This window comes from Lycium barbarum, chromosome 12 (genome assembly GCF_019175385.1).
Source record: "Lycium barbarum isolate Lr01 chromosome 12, ASM1917538v2, whole genome shotgun sequence".
Classification (NCBI taxonomy): Eukaryota; Viridiplantae; Streptophyta; class Magnoliopsida; order Solanales; family Solanaceae; genus Lycium; species Lycium barbarum.
Window position 1 is genome coordinate 101,332,327 of NC_083348.1, and position 27,756 is coordinate 101,360,082.

The window sequence follows — 27,756 nt, forward strand, 5'->3', positions numbered from 1 at the left end:
CACACCCCATTTTAACCTCGGAGAGTTAAAGTTAGAAGTACGACATATTGGAGATTCCTGTTTTTTGTTTGTTTGTGTTTAAGGAGTCGCCACCTAATTATTTATGGTGAATTAGGACACCTAAAGTTTAAAGTTATGTTTAAAGTTAGCTCTGTTTAAGGTCTGCGAAACTTAAGATTCTAGGTAAGGGTTCAATTAGTCTAAAGGGAAGGTATTAGGCACCCTTTAAGACCCATTAACAATGGTTAACCGACCGGATTTATGATTAGTTAGGCTAAGTGTAAATATAGTATTATGAAAAAAGAAAGTAGCTTTGTAAGTATGACTAAAGTTATAGATAGATATGTAAGAATGCTATTTAAAATAGAACTTGTAGAAAATAATAATTTGTATAAAAAATACTTTGATACCATTTTGAAATACGACTTATAAATGTTGTTAAAGTTTTAAGCAGAAGTATAATAGTGTGGTTTAAAATAATACTTATAGAAAACATAATAATTTGTGTAACAAAAGATTCTAAATGTTAAATGAGACATGAAGATATTGCTAAAGCCTAATTTGAAAATATAGTAATATTATTCAAAATAAGATTCGTAAAAAAATAGTATAATTTGCTTATGATTGATAGCCTTTTAAAAGATGATTCGTCAAATGTGATCTTTAAATAAAAATGATGTTATATGAATACGGTGGTGTAGAAATGCCTAGACTTATATTCTTAAATATGATGAAAAGTCCATAAGTTTCTTTCTATTTTTTATCACTCATTATTTAACCAATTTCGGCTAAAAAAAAAAATATATATGTATAATTAGGTAAATCTTAAAAATGTTTATAAAATATAATTGGATCCCTATTTAGCGACATTTTGAAATTTATAAGATAGTAAGAGTGAAAAATGATTGCTTTAACCCAAAATATGTAGTCATATTATTTGAAAATCAATTGCTCGAATGAATGTTATAGATATTATAAATAGTTTAGAAAATAGAAGTGAATGTAATTTGTGAAATTAACTACCCATAACTAAACTAAACCCTGAATATTACTAAAGTTTGTCTAAACTAACAAATGAGAAAAAATGTTAGTCATACAATACACATCAAATGCACATAAAAAAAAAAATAGAGGAATAGGAATGATGCAAATGGGCTCAGCCCATTAAAGAATGCTGCTGTCCGCCACTGTTGCTGTTCACATTTATTGGGCTTTGGCCCAGATTTTGTTTTCTTGTTTGGCTGCAGATTGGACTGATAGGAGAAATTTCATGTTGGGCTTTTAGTCCAACGCCAAATGCGGAAGAAACAGAGTCCGAGGGACTCGTATGTGATAGTCATGCATAAAATGAAAAGAAAGGAATTAATATCTAATCAATGAATAAAATTAAACATGTAGAACATAAACTAAAAAAAGGGATCGGTAGATTTGTGTATATTCTGTACATATTTAAGTATATCTCAGGTATACATATTCATAAGGATGTATAGAAGGCTAACACCCGGGAGGGTTTAAACTTATACCAATGAGGCCCTATTGCACCTATCTATTATGTATATCTTTCTCCATTTGCACACTGTTATCAAACACTGCTGCTATACAGTGAATAAAAGCATTTAACATACAGAATCATAAGAGAATGGACTAGTTAAGACTTATGTTGGATTCAGACAAATAGCCATAGAAATAACTAGTATAGCACACATTTAGAAGACATGTTTTCGCAACTATATTAATCCAGAGTCCCATACTCCAATAAGTACCCAACAAAGTTCCTAGAGATCACAACAAATAAGCAATATCACCATGCTATAATGATATCTATTATAAGCAAACAAATAAGGTGGGTTTCAAAGAACTCAAAATCAGTTTAAACCAAACAGGGAGAGAGAACCAGATAGTATATGCTTATACAAAGCCATGCTGGGCAAAACAGACAACTAAAAAAAAAGCACAAATTCATACAGAGTTTCATTTCTTAAAAGTAGACAGTTTGGAGGTGACAAGACCAGATTCCATGCGATTTGGGAAACATGTATGTCAGTCATTTAAACTTTGCATAGAGTATAGACAAGTTCAAGAAGCAAATAAATTCAGGATTAACAGCAGGCAAGCAAGTAGTGTCATCTATAGAAATAGGACATGAATATCATGCTTGGACTTAGTCACTTAGCAGGCCACAGATCATGCTTGCATAGAACAGCATACTCAGAACTTAATCCAAACATAAACATGTTGTTCATGCAGTTTTCAGAGAAAAAAAAGAAAATTAGTACTGATGTCTGTTGTTGCCAAACAGCCATTGGGAAAAATTTGAAAGAAAGAATGCCACTGATTTCTGTTAACTTTTACCCCGGAGATATCTTCAGAGGATAAAAAAATATGCTAGTCTATTACTAGAATCCCTTATCAGAATGGTGCGAAAAGAGGAGAAGGGCTACTAATTTTTTAGTTTGTAATAACAACATGGTTAAGCAGCACATCCAATAGAAGGGAAATAGCCAAGATAAGTCGTATAGCAGTCACTATACAAACAAACTAAATCAGAAACAATCTCAGAAACAGATATGGGCATGGGTACAAATACATACTTTTGAGATTCATATTATAAAGGCCTTAATGACTCAAAACAGTAATAACAAAGTCCAACACAACACTCCTTTTGAAGGGACATGGACTAGCAATAACAGCAGCTGTGATCAAATATGAATACTGGATTCATGTTCAACAGGGCATATACAAATGTCTGGTGACAGAAGAATGCAGTAAGAAAAAAACAAAGAGAGCAGGTGTAACAAGAGGTAAGTAAAACATCCGCAATCACGAGAATTAGGCAGAAGGTTGAGCAGTTTTGCTCAGGAAAGAAGAAGGGAGGAAGAATAGATAGAAAAGGAAAATTTCTACACATTCAGATGGCATACTTTTTTTACAATGGATCCAGCAATCACAAAAAAAAAAACTGGCTAAAGAACAAACTGGATGTATCAGATTTAGTCTAGACTGAAACTTATTAGAGATAGGCAGAATTAATCATTTTAGACTCAACAGCCTATCACAAATTTATAAAGCCAAAAGGGATCAAGTAATTTTGATGCAGAAAAGAATTCTTCTCCAACTTTGGAATTTCAGATTCATGGGAATAACTAAATAACAAGCCACAATATAGTATGCGACCATAGTTCACTTATAATGTCCCCACAAACTCATTTTATGTCTTTTAGTCCTTATGGAATGAAATCAAATAACATGTTTCAATTAGTCCTATTATTAACAGCTTCTCGACTTCAAATCCTTTCAAATTGTATGCCAAAGTATTTATTGGACTACTCAGTCAAATCAGAAAGTTGTGATGCTTATTTAATCCTATCTTCTAAAACAATAAGGATACTTACAACTTTCAGAATTTCAATCCCCAACTCAGTCAAAACCATTTCTACCAAGACTGTAAACATGCTAACAATATTTTCAAGTTATCCAAACACTTAGTTAATAATTAAACCCTAATCTTATTGGTTTAGATAGTAAAAGAGGACTGGATGGGATCAGCAGTCCAAAACAAGCTCAAAACATCCAGTTTTCACAGAAATAGCATTCAGAGTTAACAAACGACTCCTTACCTTACTTTAGGGGAACATATCACTCAAAAAAATGTTTTATATATCAAACAAGTGTATTGCTTTAAAACAAATCAAATAATACACACTGATCACATTTAACTGAAACCAAACTGAACCAAACACTTACAAATATTAATTCCAAAATTTTCAAAAAAACAAATAGCCTCATTCAATTAATATAACATCACCTCAATGAAACAAACTCAAACATCCCAGACGCAGTATTTAGGCCTTACTGCTGACACAATATTTAAACCTTACTAACCAAACTTCAAACTAACCATTCGACATTAATCCTATCATTTTGGACAACTGGCATGGATCTTAAACAGATCAACTGGCATGAATCACATCAATTTAAACAAACAGCTACCACATTGCCGATTAACAGAGAATTTCAATTAACCAATACCAATATAGTAAACCAACTACCAGCCTCTTGATACGATTGATTGGGAATTAAAACACGCGTAGCCTACCTAATTACCAGCAGAAACTCTTCAATTACACTAACATACAAAACTGCCTAAATTAACGAAATTACTACTAGCTCAAAATCTCATACAAAATAAAAACTCATAAAAGAACTAAATTATTAGAATAAAACTAAGACGAGGAATAAATTACCTTTTTGTGGTACAGTGAACGGGTATCGACGTCTCGAATCTACGCTCGAACTCGAATAAACTCGAACCCGAACCCGATTACATTAAACAAAGGTGAAAATAGAGTAGTGTTGGCTATTATTTTTTCAGAGTAAGGCTATGGCTCGACGATAATTTCCAGTGAATCCCAGAAACCGAATCAAATTAGAACAAAAGCTAAAACTTAAAGTAGTAGTGGGAAAATGGGAAATGTTGGGTATGGTGAAGTGTCCTGTTCCCGATTTGTTTTTGTTAGGCTTTGCTTCCCAAAAATCCCCCCAAATGTTGAATCCCCTCCACTCAAAAATACTGAATCCCTCTCCTCAAAGTACTGAATCAATTCCCCAAAATCTCAAAATCCCTTAAAGCGATTTCTCCAAAAAATACCCTTTTTTTTTCGATCTGTTTTCTTGTTGATTTATCTCAGTTCATTTTTTTCTGATATGTTTTGATCTTGTTTCTTCTCCCCCTCTTCTCCTTCGTCCCCCCTCCATTTATAGGGCTTCGTTTGGTTTAATAAAAGAGAGGAGAGTGCGAGAGAGACGGAGGAGTGGGGGACAAAAGTGAGTGGAGGAGAGCGTATGTGGGGGTGCGGCGGAAAGGAGAAAGAGAGAGGAGTGAGCGAAAAAGGGAGGGAATCAAGGAGCGGCGACGATGAGAAAAAAAAAGGAAAAAGAAAAGAGAGAAAGAGATGAGGGGAGGCGGAAGAAAGAAGAAGAGGAAAAAGAAAGGGGGAAGGGAATTAGGTTAAAGGGGAAATGGTGGGCCGGGTCGGGTGAGTGTGGTTGGGCTGGATCTGTTGAAAACGTGGGTAATGGGCTGGTCCATTAATTTAAATATGGGCTGATAATGTGGGTTGAGTATTAAAGGTGTGGGCTAATTATTTGGGTAGGGAAATAATATTGTATTTTAAAGTCATTAATTTAGCTAAAAATTGTTGGTCCTTCCTTCTCTATTTAAATTATTTTTTGGGCTTCTAGTTTAATAACTGGTATAATATATATTATGTAAATAATTAATATGTAGAAAAAATAAATATTTTGCAAAGTGTTGTCTTGTAATTAATTTAACGATTCCAAACCCAAAAAAAAGGAAACGATGACTAACCGTTTAAAATCTGTGATAAAGTAATACTTATAATGTTAAAAAAAAATAAAAGTAGCGAAAATAATAGTAGTGAAAATAAAGTATTTAGCTTGTCAGTAAATTTAGAAACCCGGATAAATTAAATAGGGGAGGGACAAAATTGGGTGTCAACAGATGCCCCTCTTCGACCGGAGACGATGTAAGAGTTTTTGGGCGAAGAAGTTGACGTAGTAGCCAATTTTGTTCGACCAACAACATATGAATTTGTAAGGAAATACGGTTTCAGAGAATTGGTGAAAAATATTATGAGGGTAGAAGGAATTATGGTCGATTATGGCCGAATCTCAGTTTCGAGTTGCCTACATATCTCGGGCTGCACGAGAATCGGGCCATATATAATTCGAAAGTTTTTGTGGATTCATAATCTAGATGGGGGGTTGTAGACAGGTGACGAGAACGTTCAAGAATAGAACATATGCTTATAGCCTCCTAATTATAATGTGGCGAGCAACACACCTTTAAGTAGGGCTCTACTAGGCACGATATAAATCCTTCAAAGATGCCCCAGTGTTGAGTTATGGAGACACTGGGGGTGTAGAAAGGAATATGAGATTGTGAAAAGAGTAGATTTAGTAGAGGTTTAGCAGAGGATGTGAAAGAGAAATTAACCTACGTATCACGTGTTTGTGGACATAGGCGGAATTGAGTTCGAGAGTAGATTCGTGACCCTTGCTTACGAGTTTGATATTCCTCTTCAGCAAATTTTCCCCAGTTCACTGCGTAAGATAAAGTTCCACGTTGTGTTGCGTCCCTGTAGGTTGTATTTTCTGCCAAAACTGAAATTCATGTCAAAATTAGTAATAAAGTTGAAAGTGTAAAATTATAAAGAGTGTAAAATGATAGTAAATATGAGTGTGGGAATGAAGATGAAGCCGTGTGGCCAATGTTGTCTCTGGTTTTCTGCAGGGACTTGAATGAATGCGTAATGTGTATGCTGAGGATATGATAAGGTCTCTAGTTGCAGTTGAAGATGATAGTGATAGGGCCTCCGGCTGTCTTCCGGGACTCGATGATAAATGATATCTGCGAAATTTAAGGTAAACTTGTTAAAGTAGGTAAAGTAGATGATGAAATAAAGAGATGAAGTAAGGGGTAAAGTAAGTGTATAGCCGTTTGGCTTATGCAGGTGAGGCCGTGTAGCCATGCGATATCTCCGGTTGTCTTCGGGGACTTGATGATATGTCTCCGGTTGTCTTCGGGGACTTGATGCTGTGTCTCCGGTTGTCTTCGGGGACTTGATGTTGTGCCTCCGGTTGTCTTCGGGGACTTGATGCTGTGCCTCCGGCTGTCTTCGGGGACTTGATGTTGTGTCTCCGGTTATCTTCGGGGACTTGATGCTGTGTCTCCGGTTGTCTTCGGGGACTTGATGTTGTGTCTCCGGTTGTCTTCGGGAACTTGATACTGTGTCTCTGGTTGTCTTCGGGGACTTGATGTTGTGTCTCCGGTTGTCTTCGGGGACTTGATGTTGGGTCTCCGGTTGTCTTCGGGGACTTGATGTTGCGTCTCCGGTTGTCTTCGGGGACTTGATGATGCGTCTCCGGTTGTCTTCGGGGACTTGATGATATGTCTCCGGTTTTCCTCGGGGACTTGATGATGCGTCTCCGGTTGTCTTCGGGGACTTGATGCTATGTCTCCGGTTGTCTTCGGGGACTTGATGCTGTGTCTCCGGTTGTCTTCGGGGACTTGATGTTGTGTCTCCGGTTGTCTTCGGGGACTTGATGTTGTGTCTCCGGTTGTCTTCGGGGACTTGATGCTGTGTCTCCGGTTGTCTTTGGGGACTTGATGCTGTGTCTCCGGTTGTCTTCGGGGACTTGATGCTGTGTCTTCGGTTGTCTTCGGGGACTTGATGCTGTGTCTCCGGATGTCTTCGGGGACTTGATGTTGTGTCTCCGGTTGTCTTCGGGACTTGATGCTGTGTCTCCGGTTGTCTTCGGGGACTTGATGTTGTGTCTCCGGTTGTCTTCGGGGACTTGATGCCTTCAGCTGTCTTTGGAAACTTAACAATGATTCCTGCAAAGTGAAGAGTAAAATGGTTAAAGCTGGTAAAGTATATGATAAAATAATTGATAAAGTATGGAGTAAAGTGGTGGAATAGCCGTCTGGCTCATGAGGTTGATGGTATCGTGACAGGCCAAATTTAGGACACGTAATCCTGATTTAATTCGCCTTCAATCTCGTCAACCTACAAAAACAGGTGTATAAAGTTATAAAATTATTTTGATAAAAATAAATTAAAAGATAAGGTTGGAAGTAAAGCCGTATGGTTTTTGAGGCGAGGCCACAATGGCCAGGCGATGCTTTTAGCCGTGACCGACAGGCTTGACTGTTGATTTCGTGGCCTTTTGATTCCTGCACTCAAAGAAAAATTTTTAGTTTGGGGAGGGGGAAGTTGATTCGTGTTTGACTCGAAGCTTGACGTTGTTGGCGCTCCATTTGTCTTGTTTGTTTGGATCTTGTGATCTCCGTTCAAGTCTCGGTAGATGAACAGTAGTGAAAATGATTGAAAGAAAGTGTTTTATTTAAAAAGTGTATATGTAAGTGTATATATAAGGAAAGATATATATGTAAGTATATGTATATAAGGAAATATATATGTGTAAATATATATATGTAAGTTGTAAAATATTTCTGCCAACTTCAGATTGTGACACTTCTAAAGTAATTGGTCTATAATACTTCCTGTCTGATAGCCTAAATATTGTCGACGTCCAACCGTTCTTTCGTCTATATCTTTTCAAAATATGCCCCAGTTTTGGGTTCAAAAGGGTATGCTAAACTTATGTTGTGGTGTGACCGAACCTTATATAGGTTGCCTACGTATCCTTGCAGGGAATCAGGTCAGAACGTAGTTCGTAAGGTATATAAGAATGGTTTGAAATTTTTGATAAAGGGACCGAACCCGATTCGGATTGCCTACGTATCCCACCAAGGGAATCAGGTCAGCGTAGTTCTGCTTATATAAACGGTAAAAGGTTTGTTGGATTTTTATCTAGGTGTGACGGATCTGTATGTTGATAGTCTACGAATCCCGCCGAGGGAATCAGGCCCTATGTAGTTCTCCTTGTATAAGGATTTTTTGGATTTTCTGTTATAATGCAACCGAACCCTATGTGGGTTGCCTACGTATCCCACCAGGGGAATCAGGTCGGAACGTAGTTCGTATGTATGCAAAATCTTTTGATTTTTTGTTCTAAATGTAACCGAACCCTATGTGGGCTGCCTACGTATCCCCCATGGGAATCAGGTCAGCGTAGTTCGTATAACATAAGATATTTTGGATTTTTGTTCTAAATGCAACCGAACCCTATGTGGGCTGCCTACGTATCCCCCATGGCAATCAGGTCAGCGTAGTTCTAACATAAGATATTTTGGACTTTTTGTTCTAAATGCAACTGAACCCTATGTGGGCTGCCTACGTATCCCCCATGGGAATCAGGTCGGAACGTAGTTCATATGCATGCAAAATCTTTTTTTTTTTTTAAATGAAACCGAACCCTATGTGGGCTGCCTACGTATCCCCCATGGGAATCAGGTCAGCGTAGTTCTTATGGTGTTAAAGGAAAGGTTGCAAACTAGGTTGTTTTACCTAATGTCGTCCTTCGATCTCTTCTTGGATTGCTAGCTTTCAGGCTTATGTCATCACCTATCGGCTATTTCAATTCTTTTGAGTGGAATCTTGTCTTGTCCCCCTAGTTTCTTTGTTACTCTCTCGGGATGTGTGTTGTCTATTCGTACATTTCATGTCACAATCGTAGAGTTGACAGTTTTGATAAATAAAGTAGAAAATAGATGATTAAGAAAAAATCAGAAATGCATTCATAGTTTTGCAATTCAAGCTTCCACAAGGTGAAGCAAAACAAACAAAATTTTGAGTACGGTTCAAGCATCAATAAAAGAAAACAAGTTCACTACATGTTCATGCTACCAAGGCTCCCGACGGATCGAGGACGGAGTACAAGTCCAATTCTTCAGAGTCTTTCCTGGTTCGGCGCCCCATATTGTCAGTGCCTTGGTGTTGCGAGTAGTTGTATTGGATTGTTCCCACGAGAGCGACAAAGTTGTTGATCTGACTCTTTCCGCACTGGACTCCTCTAAATCTTGGCATTTCCGTGAGCAGGCAAAGGATTGTTGACCACATTGGGCTTAGCTTCAGCGAGCTGAATTACTCCTTCCTTAATCAGGGCTTCGATTTTGTTTTTAAGCCCATAGCAATCTTTAGTGGCGTGCCCAACAACTCCAGAGTGGTATGCGCAGCTTTTGGAACCATCAAACCATTTTGGGATAGGCTCGGGAATTTTTCCTTCAATCGGTTGTATTATGCCTGCTGCTTTCATTCTTTCGAACAATTGAGCCAAGGGTTCAGCGATCTGAGTGTAATTACGGGTGTTTTTGGTGTCAGGGTTTGGACGGGCTCTAGGTATAGTATGTGGTCGATTTTGGTAAGTTGGAGCTTGGTTGGGTTGATACGGTTGTGGGTTTTGATGCGGAGCCGCTCGGGGTTGGTAGTAGTTTGCTTGGGTGTTGTAAACGGGGTAAGGAGGTAGTGGAGCTTGGTAGGGTTCAGGGTAGTGGTAAGGGTAGAAAGTTTGTTGTGGGTGGTTAAAGTAGGGAATGGCTTGGCTCGGCTCATGTCCTTGAGCGTTCATGACTGCAGCGACATCTTCCTTCTTCTTTTTAATCCCGTTGATAGAACCAGATTGTATAGCTTTGTTCATTGCTTGTAAAGCAATAAGATCCTAAATTTTCCCCGATTTGATTCCTTCTTCCAAGGCTTCTCCCATTCGAACAACTTCTGTGAATTTTTGTCCCATCATACCTATCATTTTCTCGTAAAATATGTCAGCCTGGCATTCAATGAAGGTAGCAGTCATTTCCCTATCATTCATCGGAGGTTGAACCCTGGCTGCTTCTGACCTCCAACGTAACGCATATTCGCGGAACGTCTCAGTTGACTTCCTGGTTAACTTAGTCATGTAAACTCTATCTGGTGTGATATCGGTGTTAAAACTGAACCTGTCCATAAAGTCTTGCGCCATGTCACTCCAACCACGCCATTTACGGACATCCTGTTGTGTATACCAAGTAAGTGCTTCGCCAGATAAGCTTCTTATGAAGAGCTTCATCCTTATGCTCTGGTCTCTGCCCACTCCAACCAGTTTGTCACAATAAGCCCTTAAGTGTGTATGAGGGTCGCCTGTTCCATTGAATGTATCAAATTTTGGCGGTTTGTAGCCTACGGGTAAATCGACGTCAGGTTGGACACAGAGATCCTCATATTCTACACTCTTAGTTCCTCTAGCAACTTGAAGGTTCCTCATTGCTTCTTTGAGACTGTGGATCTCTTTTAGCAGTATGTTATCTGCCCCTGCCTTTGCATCCCTTTCCATTTCTTCGTATTGATCTACCTCGGGTTGGAACCTGACCGTTACTGGGTTGGTAAAGGTTTGTGTTTCTGTGGCATATACCGGAGGAACATATTGTGCATTTGGGGTGACAAAGTGTGCCCCGTGCATATGCTGGGTTGGATAAGTCTGGACGATGGGGGTGTTTTGGACAAGAGGTGGTGTGTTATAATTGGTGTTTATAGGTGGTTGATTTGGTGGGTTTAGAGGAGTGGTCGTGGGTAGTGGATTAGTGTTGGCGGGTAAAGGAACATAAGGAGTATGAACTAGCGATTGACTTGGTGGGTTGACGGGTGGTGGATTATGAGTAGCATAGGTAGTGTAGGTGGGTGGTTGATTTTGTGGAGGAGTATAGCTAGTGTAAGTGGTTGGTTGACTTTGTGGGGGAGTATAGACGGATGTTGGATTTGGTGGATTTGCGGGGGTGATCGGAGGCAAGTTGTTGTTAGTAGGTGCATTGTTTTGGGGAGGAAAATGCTCAGGAACTGGGGATTCGAGTGATGGGAAACGAGGTGGTTCTGGTGCAGTATTGCTAGGTTCAGAAGGTGAATTTTGGAGTGTGATGGATAAATTGGTCAAGTCCCTAACACGATTTAGTTCTCCACGTAGATTCTCAATTTCTTGAGTCAGGCGAGCGATATGTTCATCCCGTTGAATAGCAGTTCCATGTTCGGAAGTTTCAGGCGGATCGCTAGCGATCACGAGGTTTTCTACACCAGTTGGAACAGATGCGGCCGGATCAGACATAGTAATTTCATTTCCTTGGACAGCCCAACTACGTTCAGGTAACGATGACGTCTTTGACCTCGTGATGTAAGGATGGTCGGCCATCGAGCGTCAACACGAATCAACTCTCTGTTCGGGAATAAGATAAAATAGACATACAGTATAAACGATGTTAATCTCATGAACATATCTAGGTAAAGTCATGGTCACGTAAAGTCGAGTAAGGCATGTAGCGAATAATTTATCAAGTAGAGTCAAACAAGTTGTCAAACAAATGTAAACGATTATATCAAAACAACTAGCACGTCCTAATATGCATGTGACCTCTTTGCGCCAGAGGTGGGCCTAACGTTGTTTAAAGGATAAAATGTGCCATAATATGTCATCCCGTTGCTTTGATTAATTAAACAGATTCTATTTCTCAAAAGTAAAAAATAATGTAATATTTATTACATGTCAAATGAATACAACATAAAGTGTTTCCTAATCTAAATAAAGTAAATAAAATTTCTATGCCTAACTTCTAGCTTCATTTGTGATGCCCTTGATCTTCGTCATTTGTTGTACTCCGATGCAAATGCATACCTGTCATAGAAACGTTAGTCATTCCTTACTTCCTAAAGTTTAATTAATTAGAGCAAATAGTCAATATTTAGGCACAGTTATCCTTCAAACATGCATATAAGGTATGATTGGTGTCACTCGGGGTCGTGAACCCACTCGGACGTTTGGGTAAAGTCATCTAATGGATTTAATACACCAAGGGTATTAAACCTCCTAGGTCATGAAACGTATGCTCTTAATAAAGTGTGTTGGTTTAGCTCTATCTTAGGCTGACTAAGAGTTGGCTTCTTACGACACAAGGTTCCCCCAAGCGGACAACTTGGGAGTGGAAAGTCCGTGGCCGTCGACTGCACCGCTGATCGACTAAATCCACAAGATCAATCCAACTAAAGGGGTAATTTAGTAGTGAACGGGCGCGAACCGCGAAGCCGTTTTAAGTGTGTGAATATGTGTGAGTTTTCGAGAAGTGGAGGAAATATGAACGGAATGACAGTTTTATCAAAGCAGTAACACATAAACAGTTTATATCAGACAAACAGTTTATATCAAACAAACAGTTTATATCAAACAAACAATTAATAGCATGTAAAAAATAATTAACAAATAAATAAAGCGATTTCAAAATAAGCACACAAAGTCTACTTAAACTAAGTCCGTTATGGTTAGAACCTAAGTATTCCCCAGCGGAGTCGCCAAGCTGTCACACCCCATTTTAACCTCGGAGAGTTAAAGTTAGAAGTACGACATATTGGAGATTCCTGTTTTTTGTTTGTTTGTTTTTAAGGAGTCGCCACCTAATTATTTATGGTGAATTAGGACACCTAAAGTTTAAAGTTATGTTTAAAGTTAGCTCTGTTTAAGGTCTGCGAAACTTAAGATTCTAGGTAAGGGTTCAATTAGTCTAAAGGGAAGGTATTAGGCACCCTTTAAGACCCATTAACAATGGTTAACCGACCGGACTTATGATTAGTTAGGCTAAGTGTAAATATAGTATTATGAAAAAAGAAAGTAGCTTTGTAAGTATGACTAAAGTTATAGATAGATATGTAAGAATGCTATTTAAAATAGAACTTGTAGAAAATAATAATTTGTATAAAAAATACTTTGATACCATTTTGAAATACGACTTATAAATGTTGTTAAAGTTTTAAGCAGAAGTATAATAGTGTGGTTTAAAATAATACTTATAGAAAACATAATAATTTGTGTAACAAAAGATTCTAAATGTTAAATGAGACATGAAGATATTGCTAAAGCCTAATTTGAAAATATAGTAATATTATTCAAAATAAGATTCGTAAAAAAATAGGATAATTTGCTTATGATTGATAGCCTTTTAAAAGATGATTCGTCAAATGTGATCTTTAAATAAAAATGATGTTATATGAATACGGTGGTGTAGAAATGCCTAGACTTATATTCTTAAATATGATGAAAAGTCCATAAGTTTCTTTCTATTTTTTATCATTCATTATTTAACCAATTTCGGCTAAAAAAAAAATATATGTATAATTAGGTAAATCTTAAAAATGTTTATAAAATATAATTGGATCCCTATTTAGCGACGTTTTGAAATTTATAAGATAGTAAGAGTGAAAAATGATTGCTTTAACCCAAAATATGTAGTCATATTATTTGAAAATCAATTGCTCGAATGAATGTTATAGATATTATAAATAGTTTAGAAAATAGAAGTGAATGTAATTTGTGAAATTAACTACCCATAACTAAACTAAACCCTGAATATTACTAAAGTTTGTCTAAACTAACAAATGAGAAAAAATGTTAGTCATACAATACTCATCAAATGCACATAAAAAATAAAAATATAGGAATTGGTATGATGTAAATGGGCTCAGCCCATTAAGAAATACTGTTATCCGCTACTGTTGGGCTTCGGCCCAGCAGATTTTGTTCATATATTGCTACGGGCTGTCTCTGTCTGTTGGGCTTTGGCCCATATGTTATTTTCCGTTCGGCTGCTGCGAGGGGCTGACCAGAGAGGAGCTGTGTTGGGATTTTGGCCCAACGCCCAAAATGCGGGAGAAAATGACGAGTCGCTTGGACTCGTAGGCGGGATGTCGTGCATAAAAAAAAAAAAAAAAACGATTAGGAAATGAGCAGTGAATAGCAAAGATAAAAAATAAAAAAATAAAAAGAAAGAAAACAAACGATTAGGAAATGAGCAGTGAATAGCAAAGATAAAACACACATGACATTAAATTTCCAAGCAGACACAGGAAGTTACAGCAAACCTAAAGAAAAACCTTCAGATGTTTAATTAAAGCATATGTTATAACTTTACTTATTAGTAACAAATCTGGTCTCATTTGAAACATGATTATCACAAATCAGAAATGTATAGGCTAAACACTGAGTATTACAAAGTCCTCCGTTAGAAGGTTGGCCAGGCCCAAAGTGACCTTGATAAAGTTCAAAACAGATCTGTTCACAATGTACTGATGATTTAAATCGAAATGGAAAAGATCACTTGGCAGAATTCGAGACAATGAATAATGCACAATGCTGATATTTCATGATATAAGGAAGCTCTATCATATCACGACACATTTATGAAGTTCATAGAAGCGATTAAGAGACAGAACTCGAATGATACACACGATATTCAGAACCTTAAAGACAGCAAAACAGCTGTACATGCAAGATTTCCTTAATAAGCTTAACAAGCACAGAGGAGAACTATCGTAATCGAATTTTAAAAAAAAAGTGCTATGCCATGAAGAATAGGAAACTAATAATGCATACTACCACATATCCAATGTGTTACTAGGCAGACCAAATAAAACCACAAACTGACATCTTAATCCCATACTCAAGTCATGACGACCAACTAATATTTCAATGGACACTTAAAACACAAACAACCAAGACTGAATTTAAACTTTCGGTTATTTAAGGCAACCTCAGAACTCCACTGGTGCATGCGAGTTCGAGAAATAAACAATTACCATGGTTGAGAGGTTCAAGTAAGATTATTCAATTTAAACCTATGAGATACCAGCAATTGAACAAAACATTTAAGTAAATAGGGACTGGTTATTTCTTTGACGCTTCTGATTTCGATTAAGAGTTAAACATACGGAGCAATAACATAGTCTCGGATCATCCAAATTTTACAGGGAAAAAACCGACATACGCAGATTCACAGAGATAAAGATATAACATATTAGGGTGAACCATAAAGCGATTAACACACATAAACATAACTGTCAAACCATATGAATTTAGTTAAGATGAGTTTGATTGAAGAACACACTGATTCTAAGCACAAAATCATTTTAACTGAGAATTAGCAGGTGGTTAAACTAATCTGGACAGGACTAACAATTATGAACATACTGAATCAGAAACCAAACATTATGGACAAAATCATCCACGCACGAACTCATATGAATACCTAAATACTGACAGAATTGAAATCAAACTAAACCAAACTAGATTTGGTCACATTAAACACTCCACTTGAAACTCATAGTAACAATATCACTGCCACTGTTTTATATAAGCATTAACCAAACAAAAAAACCTAAACTTACGAAAGACAATTATGAGGATGGTTCAGTGTCAATCCGTTCTAATCACATACACAATATACCTAAGATATACACATCATGATGGGTATATCAGATGTATATCGAAGATATATCTTCTTCCTACCTTGATAGCCCACTGTATATCCTATGTATATTCATCCTTGATTAGGTTCTAAACCTTGAGAGTTCGGTCTAATCATCCAAAACTACAATGTACTTCTTTCAAATTCATTTTTAGTAATCAACATCTTATTCTAACAGCATCCAGGCATCAAACATGCGATACAATAATAAAGAAAATATATAACTACTCAAGACGACAGAATAACTTAAATTCTTAACCCAAACAGAAATTAAAGACAATAAGCGATAAATGTGTCGAAGTTTACCTCTTTGTGTGCAGTGAAGTGGGGATCGTCGAGGTCTCGAATCTACACTTGAATGCGATGAATTCGAACTCGAGAAAAAAAAAGTCTTTCAAATTCGAAAAAAATTCGACAGATCCGAACACTCTTTTTTTAAAAAGGAAGTTTGGTTTGATTTTTTAGTAATCCCAAAAACGTAGATAAAATGGCTCGAAACAAACTTAAAGTGAAGCAGATTTGAATTTCTAAAGTAATGGAATCCCCCCAAATGTTGAATCCCCTCCCCTCAAAAATACTGAATCCCTCTCCTCAAAGTACTGAATCAATTCCCAAAAATCTCAAAATCCCTTAAAGCGATTTCTCCAAAAAATACCCTTTTTTTTCGATCTGTTTTCTTGTTGATTTCTCTCAGTTCATTTTTTTCTGATATGTTTTGATCTTGTTTCTTCTCCCCCTCTTCTCCTTCGTCCCCCCTCCATTTATAGGGCTTCGTTTGGTTTAATAAAAGAGAGGAGAGTGCGATAGAGATGGAGGAGTGGGGGACAAAAGTGAGTGGAGGGGAGCGTATGTGGGGGTGCGGCGGAAAGGAGAAAGAGAGAGGAGTGAGCGAAAAAGGGAGGGAATCAAGGAGCGGCGACGATGAGAAAAAAAAAGGAAAAAGAAAAGAGAGAAAGAGATGACGGGAGGCGGAAGAAAGAAGAAGAGGAAAAAGAAAGGGGGAAGGGAATTAGGTTAAAGGGGAAGGGGAAATGGTGGGCCGGGTCGGGTGAGTGTGGTTGGGCTGGATCTGTTGAAAACGTGGGTAATGGGCTGGTCCGTTTGGGCTGGTCCATTAATTTAAATATGGGCTGATAATGTGGGTTGAGTATTAAAGATGTGGGCTAATTATTTGGGTAGGGAAATAATATTGTATTTTAAAGTCATTAATTTAGCTAAAAATTGTTGGTCCTTCCTTCTCTATTTAAATTATTTTTGGGCTTCTAGTTTAATAACTGGTATAATATATATTATGTAAATAATTAATATGTAGAAAAATAAATATTCTGCAAAGTGTTGTCTTGTAATTAATTTAACGATTCCAAACCCGAAAATGAAGCGATGACTTAACCGTTTAAAATCTGTGATAAAGTAATACTTATAATGTTAAAAAATAAAAGTAGCGAAAATAATAGTAGCGAAAATAAAGTATTTAGCTCGTCAGTAAATTTAGAAACTCGGGTAAATTAAATAGGAGAGGGACAAAATTGGGTGTCAACACAGATTGCTTGGCATTGTTAACAAGGTAAGATTGCTAGGAACTGAATTTAAAGATTCAAGAATTGTTGAAAAAATTCTTGTAACAGTGCCCGAAAGATATGAAGCATATATAACTACCTTGGAAAACACACAAGATTTGTCTAAGATTACCTTGGCAGAGTTGTTAAATTCTTTTTAGGCACAGGAACAAAGGAGGCTTATGAGGCAAGATGGTATGGTTGAAGGAGCCTTAGCAGCCAACCACAAAACTCAAAGCAGAGGTAGAAATTTGAAAAATTATCTACCTTGTCAGCAATGTGGCAAAATGAGTCATCCACCATTCAAATGTTGGAAGAGGCCAGACGCAAAGTGCAACAAGTGCAATCAATTGGTTATGAAGCAGTGATTTGCAAAAACGAATCTCAGAACTATGATGCAGATGCACGTGTCGCCGATGAAAATGAAGAAGACCATCTTATTGTTGCAACGTGTATATCAAGTAAGGTTTCAACAAATTCTTGGTTGATTGATAGCGGCTGAACTAACCATATGACTTATGACAAGATTTTGTTCAAAGAATTAAAGTCCACTGAAATATCCAAAGTTAGGATCGATAATGGTGACCAGATTCTTGTTAAAGGAAAATGAACTGTCGTCATTAAAACAAGTTCAGGTAATAAGACAATTTCAGATGTTCTTTATGTACCTAATATTGGTCAGAACTTGTTGAGTATTTGTCAGTTGGTAGGAAAAGGATTCAAGGTATCCTTTGAGGATAAGCATTGTCTCATCAATGATGTTGATGGAAAAGAATTTTTTAAAATTAAGATGAGAGGTAAAAATTTCTCATTCGATCCAATGGAAGATGTTCCTGAAGAATAAGCAAAAGATCAAAGGCTGGAAAAATTAGAAAATGCTACTCCAATTGAAAAAGCAGAAGCAAAAAGTGAACCCGCGAGGCTGAAAAAAGCTTTCAATGTTCCAAAAGGAATTGAAGCAATGGATGAATTGTCAATGTTTCAGGAAAATAAAATAGACAAGCTTAAAGTCAAGATGCGAACGGAGCAGGAAAACATGCCAGAAATTTTTAACTGTTAAGAGGTGCAATCAAGTAGAAAAGTGAATTTAATTCACTACAAGTCCAAAGATGAATCTGCAGATTTATTCACAAAGTCACTTTCAGTTATCAAGTGTCAAGTGTGAAGATTCCGAGACAGAAGACCAAAATTTTGCAGTTTCTAAAGCAAGGAGGAGTGTTGGATAATTGCTTTAGAACTGCGGTAATTTATTAAGTTTTACCCAATCAACTAGTTAGACCTAGTATTTAGGAGTTGATTTCTATTTGAATTTTGAATAAATAGTATTTCCTAATCTTTAGAAATTTGTTATTTTCAGCAGATATTCTGCTTATTTTTAGGTTTTGAAGTTAGTATTTTCTATCATAAATTGTAGTCTTAGATTGCAGTGAAAATATATCGAACTTTCAGCTTCAAATCATAAGCTCTCTTCTTTCTTGTACTCTATTGCATTGAACTCTAATTCTTAAATTTTTCTTCTTCTCTATTTTCCTGTAACTCTTTTCTTTCAAAAACCAACACTTTCTCTTTCTTTCTCTCTTTCTTCTTTCATGCTCTTCTTCTCCAAAAATCATCATTTAAATCCCAAATTCTCTCATTCCTTCATCTTCTATGTGTGTAATTGTCGTTAAAAGCTAATCTTGAAGTATATATACATTTTGCTTGCTGAAAAACGTGAAGAAGGAGCTAGAAGCCATTGACTGCCATTAACAAAGCTTCAAAGCTCTAATTCAAAAATGTGAGTTACCGTGAACGAGCTTCGTTATGAGTGAACGAACCTCAAAAAATTCAGAACCTCGAGGAGAATTCATATCTGAAATTTGAAGCAATATCGTTGAGATTTGACATGATTTTGGATCGATTTTATAACAACTCTCAAGGTTGAAGAAGCTGATTGTTTAAATTTTATATTACCCCAATCGAGCTCTATTTCACATGAGTGATATCTCAAAAGAACCGAAATGTAGAGGGGAGCTCATATCTAAAATTTGAAGCAGTTTGGTTAAGATTTGATATGGTTTCGGAACAAATTACAGCAGTTGTTCGTCCAAAAGGGAGAAGACGACATTGCCAGAAATAGTCTAGCAAAATCTTTACTTAGGTCTATAATAGCCAATGCAGAAGCTTAGTAGAATCCATAGGATGCTAACAAACCTAAGCACAATGTTGAAAAATGGTTAGAATGTGGTCCAATGCGCTTCAATTTCAAATTCACTTCATTTTTGACATCCTCACCCAAAAATAAACTAGAGTCTTCAAAAATCATTTCATGAACTTTTTTATGCAACTCTAGTATCATTTCTTCAATCTTAGCATCTTGCATTATTTTTTGATTGGTCGGTTGGCAATTTATCATTAGCTCTTGAAAATCAATATTGACCACTTTTTCATTGGAAACCAACTTAAAACTACTATCCATAGCCCTTTGATATTGAGCATCACATGACTCCATCTTTGCATTCAATTCGGCCTCCAATTTTTGGATAGCAATTTCAAATAGCTCCACTTCTTGACTTTGCTCAACATGCATTTTTAGAAATTCTTCCATCATCCGTGAAAGGACTTCACGGTGATCCCCATAGACTTCAAGATGTTGAGCTTGATTCATTAGCCAATCTTGGCTCACAATATCCACTTTGTCAAGTTTTTCTTCATGGTGAGAATCGTCCAAAACTTGTAAACATCCTAACATGGTGAAATCCGTGTTTTCGATAGTTTCATCATCTCCATTTTGAACTACTTCCCACCATTTGGCCACAATTTTCCCATATTTTTCATTTCTCCCCATAATGCCACTCAACATTTCCTCAATTTCCTCTTTTAGAGTATTGGAGATTTCTTCTTTATGATTTTGCTCATTTTCTTCAAGTTGAACCACTTCTTCAATTTCACAACTCTTGTTGTGGTCACAAGAATTTTCGGGCTCATCTTGTAAATTTGAAATCTCTTCTTCAACTACTTCATTTTGAGGAATAGGCACATCCATGGAAATTGAAAAGTTTTTATCCTCAAGTGATTTGTTCATTTCTAAAATGGATTGCCCGATGAGTTCTCGCTCCTCCTCCCTTTCCCGGTCAAAGTATGCTTGGAGCAATTCCATGACACCTTCATATCCGATACTTTGCCCTTCGTTTGCCATATCATTGTTCCTATCAAACTCAAAAGCACAACTAGTATTTTCATTAGAACAACTTGGGGGAGGGGAAGGAAAATAATTAGGACAATCACTCCAATGTCCATTTTGACCACCACATATATTACAAATATTCCCATCATAGGATTGAGACGGTGCACACATCTCTCTCCCGGGAGCATTTTCACAATCTTGCCAAAAGTGAGGTCCTCCACAATATGGACATGGGTCATCAAAGTATGAACAACTACCATCCAACCAATTTTCATTAGATGATGCCATTTTTTATTTTTTATTTTAAAACAAAACTGGACAGTTTTGCAGAAGCAAAAACTGGACAGTTCTGCAGAAGCAAAAACTGGATAGTTCTGCAAAAACTGATCAGTTCTGCAGAAACTGTGCAATTTAGCACAAACTGGTCAGTTTTTTTTTTTAAAGATAAAATAAAGCAAAACAAGTTTGGACCAAAGCAAGTTAGCTTAAATCCCAAACTAACCCAAATACGCCAAATTGTTCCCCGGCAACGGCGCCATTTTTTATAACGTCCAAATCCACCCTATTAATTAGAATGAGCACGGTCGTATGCAAATATAATTTACCCAACTATGAGTCGGGGTCGAATCCCACAGAGAACAATATATAGGCGATTAGGAAAAGTAGGAATTATCACCAATAATAGCTATGCCAAACAATAGATAATATTTTGATTTTTTTTTCGGAGAAAATTATAACTAATGCAAAAATGTAAACTAACCTAGAAAGCAAGTAAAATGATCAATGGCCACAAGCATGGATACAAGGGAAACTACGCTCAAGTAACGATCCAATGTACTTCATGATTTACAAATAATGGTGAGTTTATATTACTTAGCCTCGGATAATGACTCTAAATTAGCTTCTTCCGAAGACTAACTAGACTACCTAATTGAATATCCCTAAAGCAATTAGGAGCATTAAGAACACCTGAATATGGCTACAAGTGGTGTCGCCTATCCTTAGGTCGATTTCCATTAGATGAGGGTTAACGCCCCAAATTCTTGTTAATTAATCTTTCTCAATCCCGAGTTTGCCTCTTCCAAGTTTAAATCGAAATAAATGGGCAAGTCTTAGGGTTAGCTACTCCCTTAAGAATCATTCAAAATGAGATTAATTAAAGAAACAATAACCCACTTCATTAGGAATAAAATCATTCAACACATAAGCAAAACAAGAGATTCAATCCAAACTTAAACAATGTATACTTCCATAAACAAGGTTCAAGTATTGAAATGAAATACTACACACATAAATATTCAATACAAAACAAGGAATTGAAGAAAGGATTAAGAAATAGCTCATTAAAGTGCTTCCAATCTTCTCCTCCAATGGTGTTGGTGATGAAACCCTAGCCTCCAAGTTTATGTGTTATGCCAAAGATGAAAATGTTTTGCCCCCTAGTCTTCCTTTTATGTTTTCCAAATTTTCCAAGTCCAAAAAATGACAAAATATGCCCCAGATTTTCGTTTTTGCAGTTCTGCCCGTTTTTTGCAAATCTGTCCCGTTTTTGCAAAACTGTCCACTTTTGACAGTTTTGCAAAACTGTGCAGTTTTGTCCAATTTGACCTCTTTTTGACTTTATTTTCACTTGGTTTCTTCCGATCACTTCTAAATCACATAAACCTATAAAATAGATGTAAATGATATTAAATACACTATTTTCTCAAGCAAATATAGCAAAAATATAAGATTAAAGAAGAGATAAGTTGGTAAAATACCAACTTATCAGCTTATATTTATGTAACTCAGAGCTATGATTTTTAATTTTTTATGATTTGGAAAAATGTGGATTAAACAAGCAAAGGGTCTTTATGTAGTTCATATAGGTGCTCATATCATTTGAAATGTGAACAATTGAGAGGAATAAATTGATTTGTCTTTCAAGGAACAATACCCTCTTATATTTATAAGCTTTCCACACTTAGAGCTTTGGTTCAATGGTAAAAGAAGTGCATAGAGAATGTGTGGTAGGCATACATCACGAGTGTGGATGAGGACTATAGCCCGTTATTTAAGTAGATGAGACTTGAGAGTAGAGTGATGGACTCATATCCGAGTTTCAAATATATACCCAACTGAGACCGGGCCAGCTAGACCACAGGGGATTTTTCGAATATAAAAAAAGAAAGTTATAAGCTTTTCACTTTGTTTTACAAATTATTTGTTTTCAAGTGATGTCATTTGTCTTAACATATTTTACTGGAAACATATTGCACCTAGGAATTCTTGGAATTAGAAGAAACATGTTAAACACTTCTTCTGCTCAAAAGCCACTTTTGCTCCATTCTTATGTTTGTCTTATAGCTTATGCACGCGAAACTTTTGTCTTTTTTTTTTCGCAATTTCAATTGCTAAGTTGCCTCATCTCCTGGAAGTTAATTGAACTTCATTTGGTTTAACGCTCTACCTTAAGCTTCTGCTTTACTTTGTTGGAGATCTTAATGTTTGAATAGATATATTCCTGCCAACTGAAGAGTGTAGGTATGTTGTATGGCGGGTCGCATGATTTTTCAATTGAAAATAGAAATCTGATCTGATTCTTTCTTGTTGTATGGTGGGTCGCATGATTTTTCAATTGAAAACAGAAATCTGATCTGATTCTTTCTTTTTGGTTAACCAGGGTCTTTACCACCCTGCTTAGGGAGGGGCGGCGCTCCGGTTCTCTTAGTTACACCTGAAATTTTTGGCTTCAGATTCTCAAGTCCCGTTCTCTGTCTCCATTCTGATGCAGCCACTCAGAAATCGGGGCTAAAAATCTGTTAGCTTGTTCTTGAATTGTCACTGTAATTTTTCTGCAAGAAAGTATCTTGTGGTTTATTGTACTGTGATTCACAATGAAAAAATATAACAGACTTATAGTTCGCCTGTGTGAAAGAATTGTTACTTGCCTTCAACATCTCTCAGTATGATTATTTTGAACCATGTTGTGTCTGCTAGATTTTAGCCTATACTCTTTTTGCTTTTAGGTACATTAACTAGAGACATTATTCCACCGTTCATGAGACTGATCATGTTTTCTTTCTTTTTAAAGCTGCATGTTGTTTGACATGGATGGTCATCAAGTTCCTCAAAACACAATTGCTGAAGTAGGAGATGTATTCAAGAAAATCCTCAATGAGGTTGGCTTTGCTTTGTATTTATTTCACCAAGTGCTATTCCTTTTGAGGTTTTTATGAAGGCGCAAATGAATGATTACGTATCGGCTAATGCAGACTGAGAAAGTGAGAAATGAGAATAGTAATGACATATCGGTTCTTCAAGCAATATCTATTGTATTGGAAAGGCATCCTGAGCTGAGGTATGGGGAAATAGTGATTCTCTTATAACCAACCTATGTTTGTTTTATTAAATTCGTAATCTAGTTATATTTACTGATCACATATGCTGCAGGCAAGAAGGAATCTCTCATGAAGTACTGCAGTGGTACATATGCAGAATGGAGGCGTGGTTTGCTGCCGATGCAGACACGATCTCTCTGAAAACCTGGGATCAGGCAAGTTTTTCAAATTTTTTTTAATTTTACTTTCTTGTTATTCTAAGTTTCTTGGGTGATTGTTTTCCCCTGTTATTGAAGATTTTTGGCTTATGTGATGTGAACCTTGCAACATACCTTCTACTAACATGATTATTTTTGCTCGAGTTGAAATTGCATTTCGAGGTATAAGTTGTACATGTAGCATATGATGTAAATTTTAAGGTGTTGACTTTTAAAAAAGTATTATTGAATAATATGTTTATCTAAAAGAGTTTTTTACTGTACCCAATCCCCAAAGACGCTCTAACTGGCAGGATCAATAATGCGATAAGTAAAAGAACTATCAAGTACCTTCGGAAGATAAAGTCACAACTCGTGCTGTTATAGCTACCATTTTTCAGATATCTACATACTTCCAGATTGGAAATTTTGGGGCTGCATTTTACATTAGATGTTTTAAATTTCCACCATTTGGATATGATTGATGAAATAATTTCCTAAATTTGTAATATTGACGTTGTTTATTTTGTGTACAGGAGCAAGTTCTTACGGGTGGTCATGGACTAATGGTGCAGGGTTATTACCCGGTGATAGAGGCGTTGTCAAAAGATATTGATATTCGTTTGAATCATAGGTATGCTTGGGGTTTTATGTGAAATGTGAAGTTTGAAATATTGTTTGTTGTTTCTATAGCTTGTCATGCTGTTGGCATTTCACTTAGAATCTCAAGATTAAGGTAGCACTTGTGACTGTTAAACCCACAGAGAGACCAACCTGGGACTTATGATTGAATCTTCTTGTTACTAGATTTGCTATGGGAAAGTTAAGAAACAAAATGTTATCCCTTTCCTCCATATTCCTCCACAAAGATACCTTTGTTTTTTTTTTTTTTTTTTTTTAAGTCATACCACAACCCGACATAGTCATCTCTCCGACCCCCATCCCTAAAAAAGGAAAGGCAACGGAAACAATGCCCAGAAGGGTTTCATCTGCTGGAAATGTTGCTTTCTTATTTGTATTATACCTTTTCCAACCTCTTCCCAATCTATGATGGATTACCTTCCTGCATCAGAGTCGAGTGTTTTGCCTTGGTAAATTTGTCTGTTTTTCTTGGACATTTTGAGAATATCAGTTATGATGCGACCTTTTTCTTTTAACCGAGAAATTCCTGAGGAACAGTGGCACACTACTCGGTGGATGATTCTCCACTTAAATACTAGGCTTTTATCTGTGGCATAATTCGAACTCGTGATGTGCCTAACCTACACATCACGTGCTTTGTTCTTACCACTGGACTGAAGCCTTGGGGGCAACTATGATGCAACTTTTCTGCCGCACATTCGTTAAGAATTTCTCAAAACCCCCACCCAGATCCCAACCCAATCCCCAGTATTTTCAAGAATTGGTTTTGGAGAAAAAAATGAGGCAAATATAACTTTTCTTTTTGTCAGTAATTTCTTATCTTTGATTTACCTAGATTTCAGTCTCTAGGTCTTTTATGCAATTCTAATTTTCTGTCGATCTAATTCTAGGGTGAAGAGGATTTCAAATGGGTATAACAAGGTGATGGTTACAGTTGAGGATGGGAAGAATTTTGTTACTGATGGTGCTATAATAATTGTGCCTGTTGGGGTCCTCAAAGCCAACTTAATTGAGTTCAAACCAAAGTTGCAAGAATGGAAGCTTTCTGCAATAGCAGATCTTGGTGTGGGCAACGAAAACAAGATTGCATTACGATTTGATAATGTATTTTGGCCAAATGTTGAATTGGTAGGCATTGTTGCACCTACCTCTTATGCTTGTGGGTATTTTCTTAACCTCCAAAAGGAAACAAGGCATCAAGTCCTTGTCTATATGGCTGCTAGAAGACTTGCTTATGATGTAGAGAAATTATCAGACAGAGATGCTGCTGATTTTGCTATGCGGCAGCTGAAAAAAATGTTTCCTGATGCACCTGAACCTGTAAGTAATCCCTGCTCCTACATAATTCCACTAAAATTATTACTGCTGCTTGCATTGTTTGTAACAAAAAAATTGTTTGGATATTTAAAGTTTCTCTCCTTCTATTTGTGACTGCGCACTACTTTGCATCATGGGTTTTAGACCTTCGTATTTGTTTACATTTTTCCTTAAACCCCAGCAGAAAAACTTGTAAAGGGAAAATAGTCAAAAAGTAAAATGAGGAAGCACATTCAATCTAGTACTTTTTTTTAGTTTCTTATTTTGACTCTAAAATTTGCTCAATTTACTAAAGATAAGTTGGTGTATCAGAAAGTTTCTCTACCCCACGAAGGTAGGGGTAAGATAAATTGGTTTGTCATCATAGCTTCTTTATTCTTGTAATTTTCTTTTCAAACCTGTTTTGTAAAAATGATCGGAAACAACCTCTCTACCCCACAAAGGTAGGGGTAAGGTCTGCGTATACCCCACCCTCCCCAGACCCCACTTGTGGGATCACACCGGGTATGTTGTTGTTGTTGTTGTACTGAAGATAACTTGGTCCATATCACCAGCAAGCCAGCAGATCGATCTGTTTGTCTAACACACTTCCTTAAATTGTGGATAAATTGGTCTCTATGAGAATGAAAGTAGTGAAGCATGTATAAACTCTCTCCAACTATAATTGTTGAGCTGATAGCTATATATCTGGTACTATTTGCAGGTTCAGTATCTTGTATCACGATGGGGAACGAGTCCCGACTCACTAGGATGTTACTCGTATGATCTAGTCGGAAAGCCAATGGATGTATATGATAGGCTTCTCTTCTGGGGGAACAAGGATGAGAAGAATATATGGTCTTGGATCTCAAGCACAAAGTTATTATGGGCCGAATCTTTGCGTCAATTCTGGCTTTAATGCTTCAGCATCAGCAGCACCTCCAACTTCTCAATCAGCACCGACAGAAAATATGGAGGAGTTAGTGATGCGATTGATTCCTACACTGACTGATCGCTTGCTTCCTTTATTTATTGAGAAGGCACGCGGAGTGATTTCTTCACCATCACATCATCCAAATACTCCTATCGACAAACCATCAGTTGTGACACCCATAGTGCCTCCTCCTACTACTGCTAACGTTGACGATGTTGATCCTTTAGTTTCTGATGATGATCGTAGTCCTTCACCCATGCATTAGTTTTTTATGTTATCTGCTTTTTGTTGGAAAGAACAAAATTATGCACTAACAATACTTGATGGATGTGTGGGTTCTTTTGGTAGTTGATAGCTTGGTGTTGTCGGTGTTTTGGACTTAACGATTAGGATTTCGCTATCTATTTTGAATCTTTTTTATAAATATTATTTTATGTGAATGTTAGTTATTTTTAAGGGTATTTATTAATTTGTATTTAGTATGTTTCAACAGGTGTATTTAAAAAAAAAAAATCGGAAGAAAAATATTTGTGACAGATTTGCGACGGATTTTGGTCGTTGCTAGAGGGAAAACAGTAGGCTACAGACTGCGACAAGCATTGTATTGTCGCTAAATGCAGGCACAAATAATTCAATAATTTGCGACGTATTAGCGACAATGGTTTTCGTCGCTAATTTACTAAAATGACGAAATGAAATATGAAATTAGTCACGGAATTCATAACAATAGCAACAAAATATTCCATTGCTATAATGTGGAACGGATCTCATACGTCGCTACTCTGTCGCTAAGTTTGCTACGGATTTCATTTTTCCGTGGCTAATAGGTTAGCAACGCGCGAAATCGTAACAGACGACATTCCGTCGCTAATCCGTCGCAACACATGTTTAGCAACAGATATATGCTGA

At 36.8% G+C, this 27,756-nt stretch overlaps 1 protein-coding gene across 1 annotated transcript; it reads left to right on the forward strand.

Moving 5' to 3' along the window:
• Nucleotides 1-23,169: 23,169 nt before the first annotated feature.
• Nucleotides 23,170-27,287, forward strand: LOC132623904 (probable polyamine oxidase 4). The gene is made up of 6 exons (XM_060338713.1): nucleotides 23,170-23,619; nucleotides 23,713-23,798; nucleotides 23,891-23,993; nucleotides 24,512-24,609; nucleotides 25,508-25,937; nucleotides 26,638-27,287. The coding sequence occupies exons 1-6, from the start codon at nucleotides 23,536-23,538 to the stop codon at nucleotides 26,830-26,832; spliced, it is 996 nt and encodes a 331-aa protein (XP_060194696.1). The 5' UTR covers nucleotides 23,170-23,535; the 3' UTR covers nucleotides 26,833-27,287.
• Nucleotides 27,288-27,756: the final 469 nt, after the last annotated feature.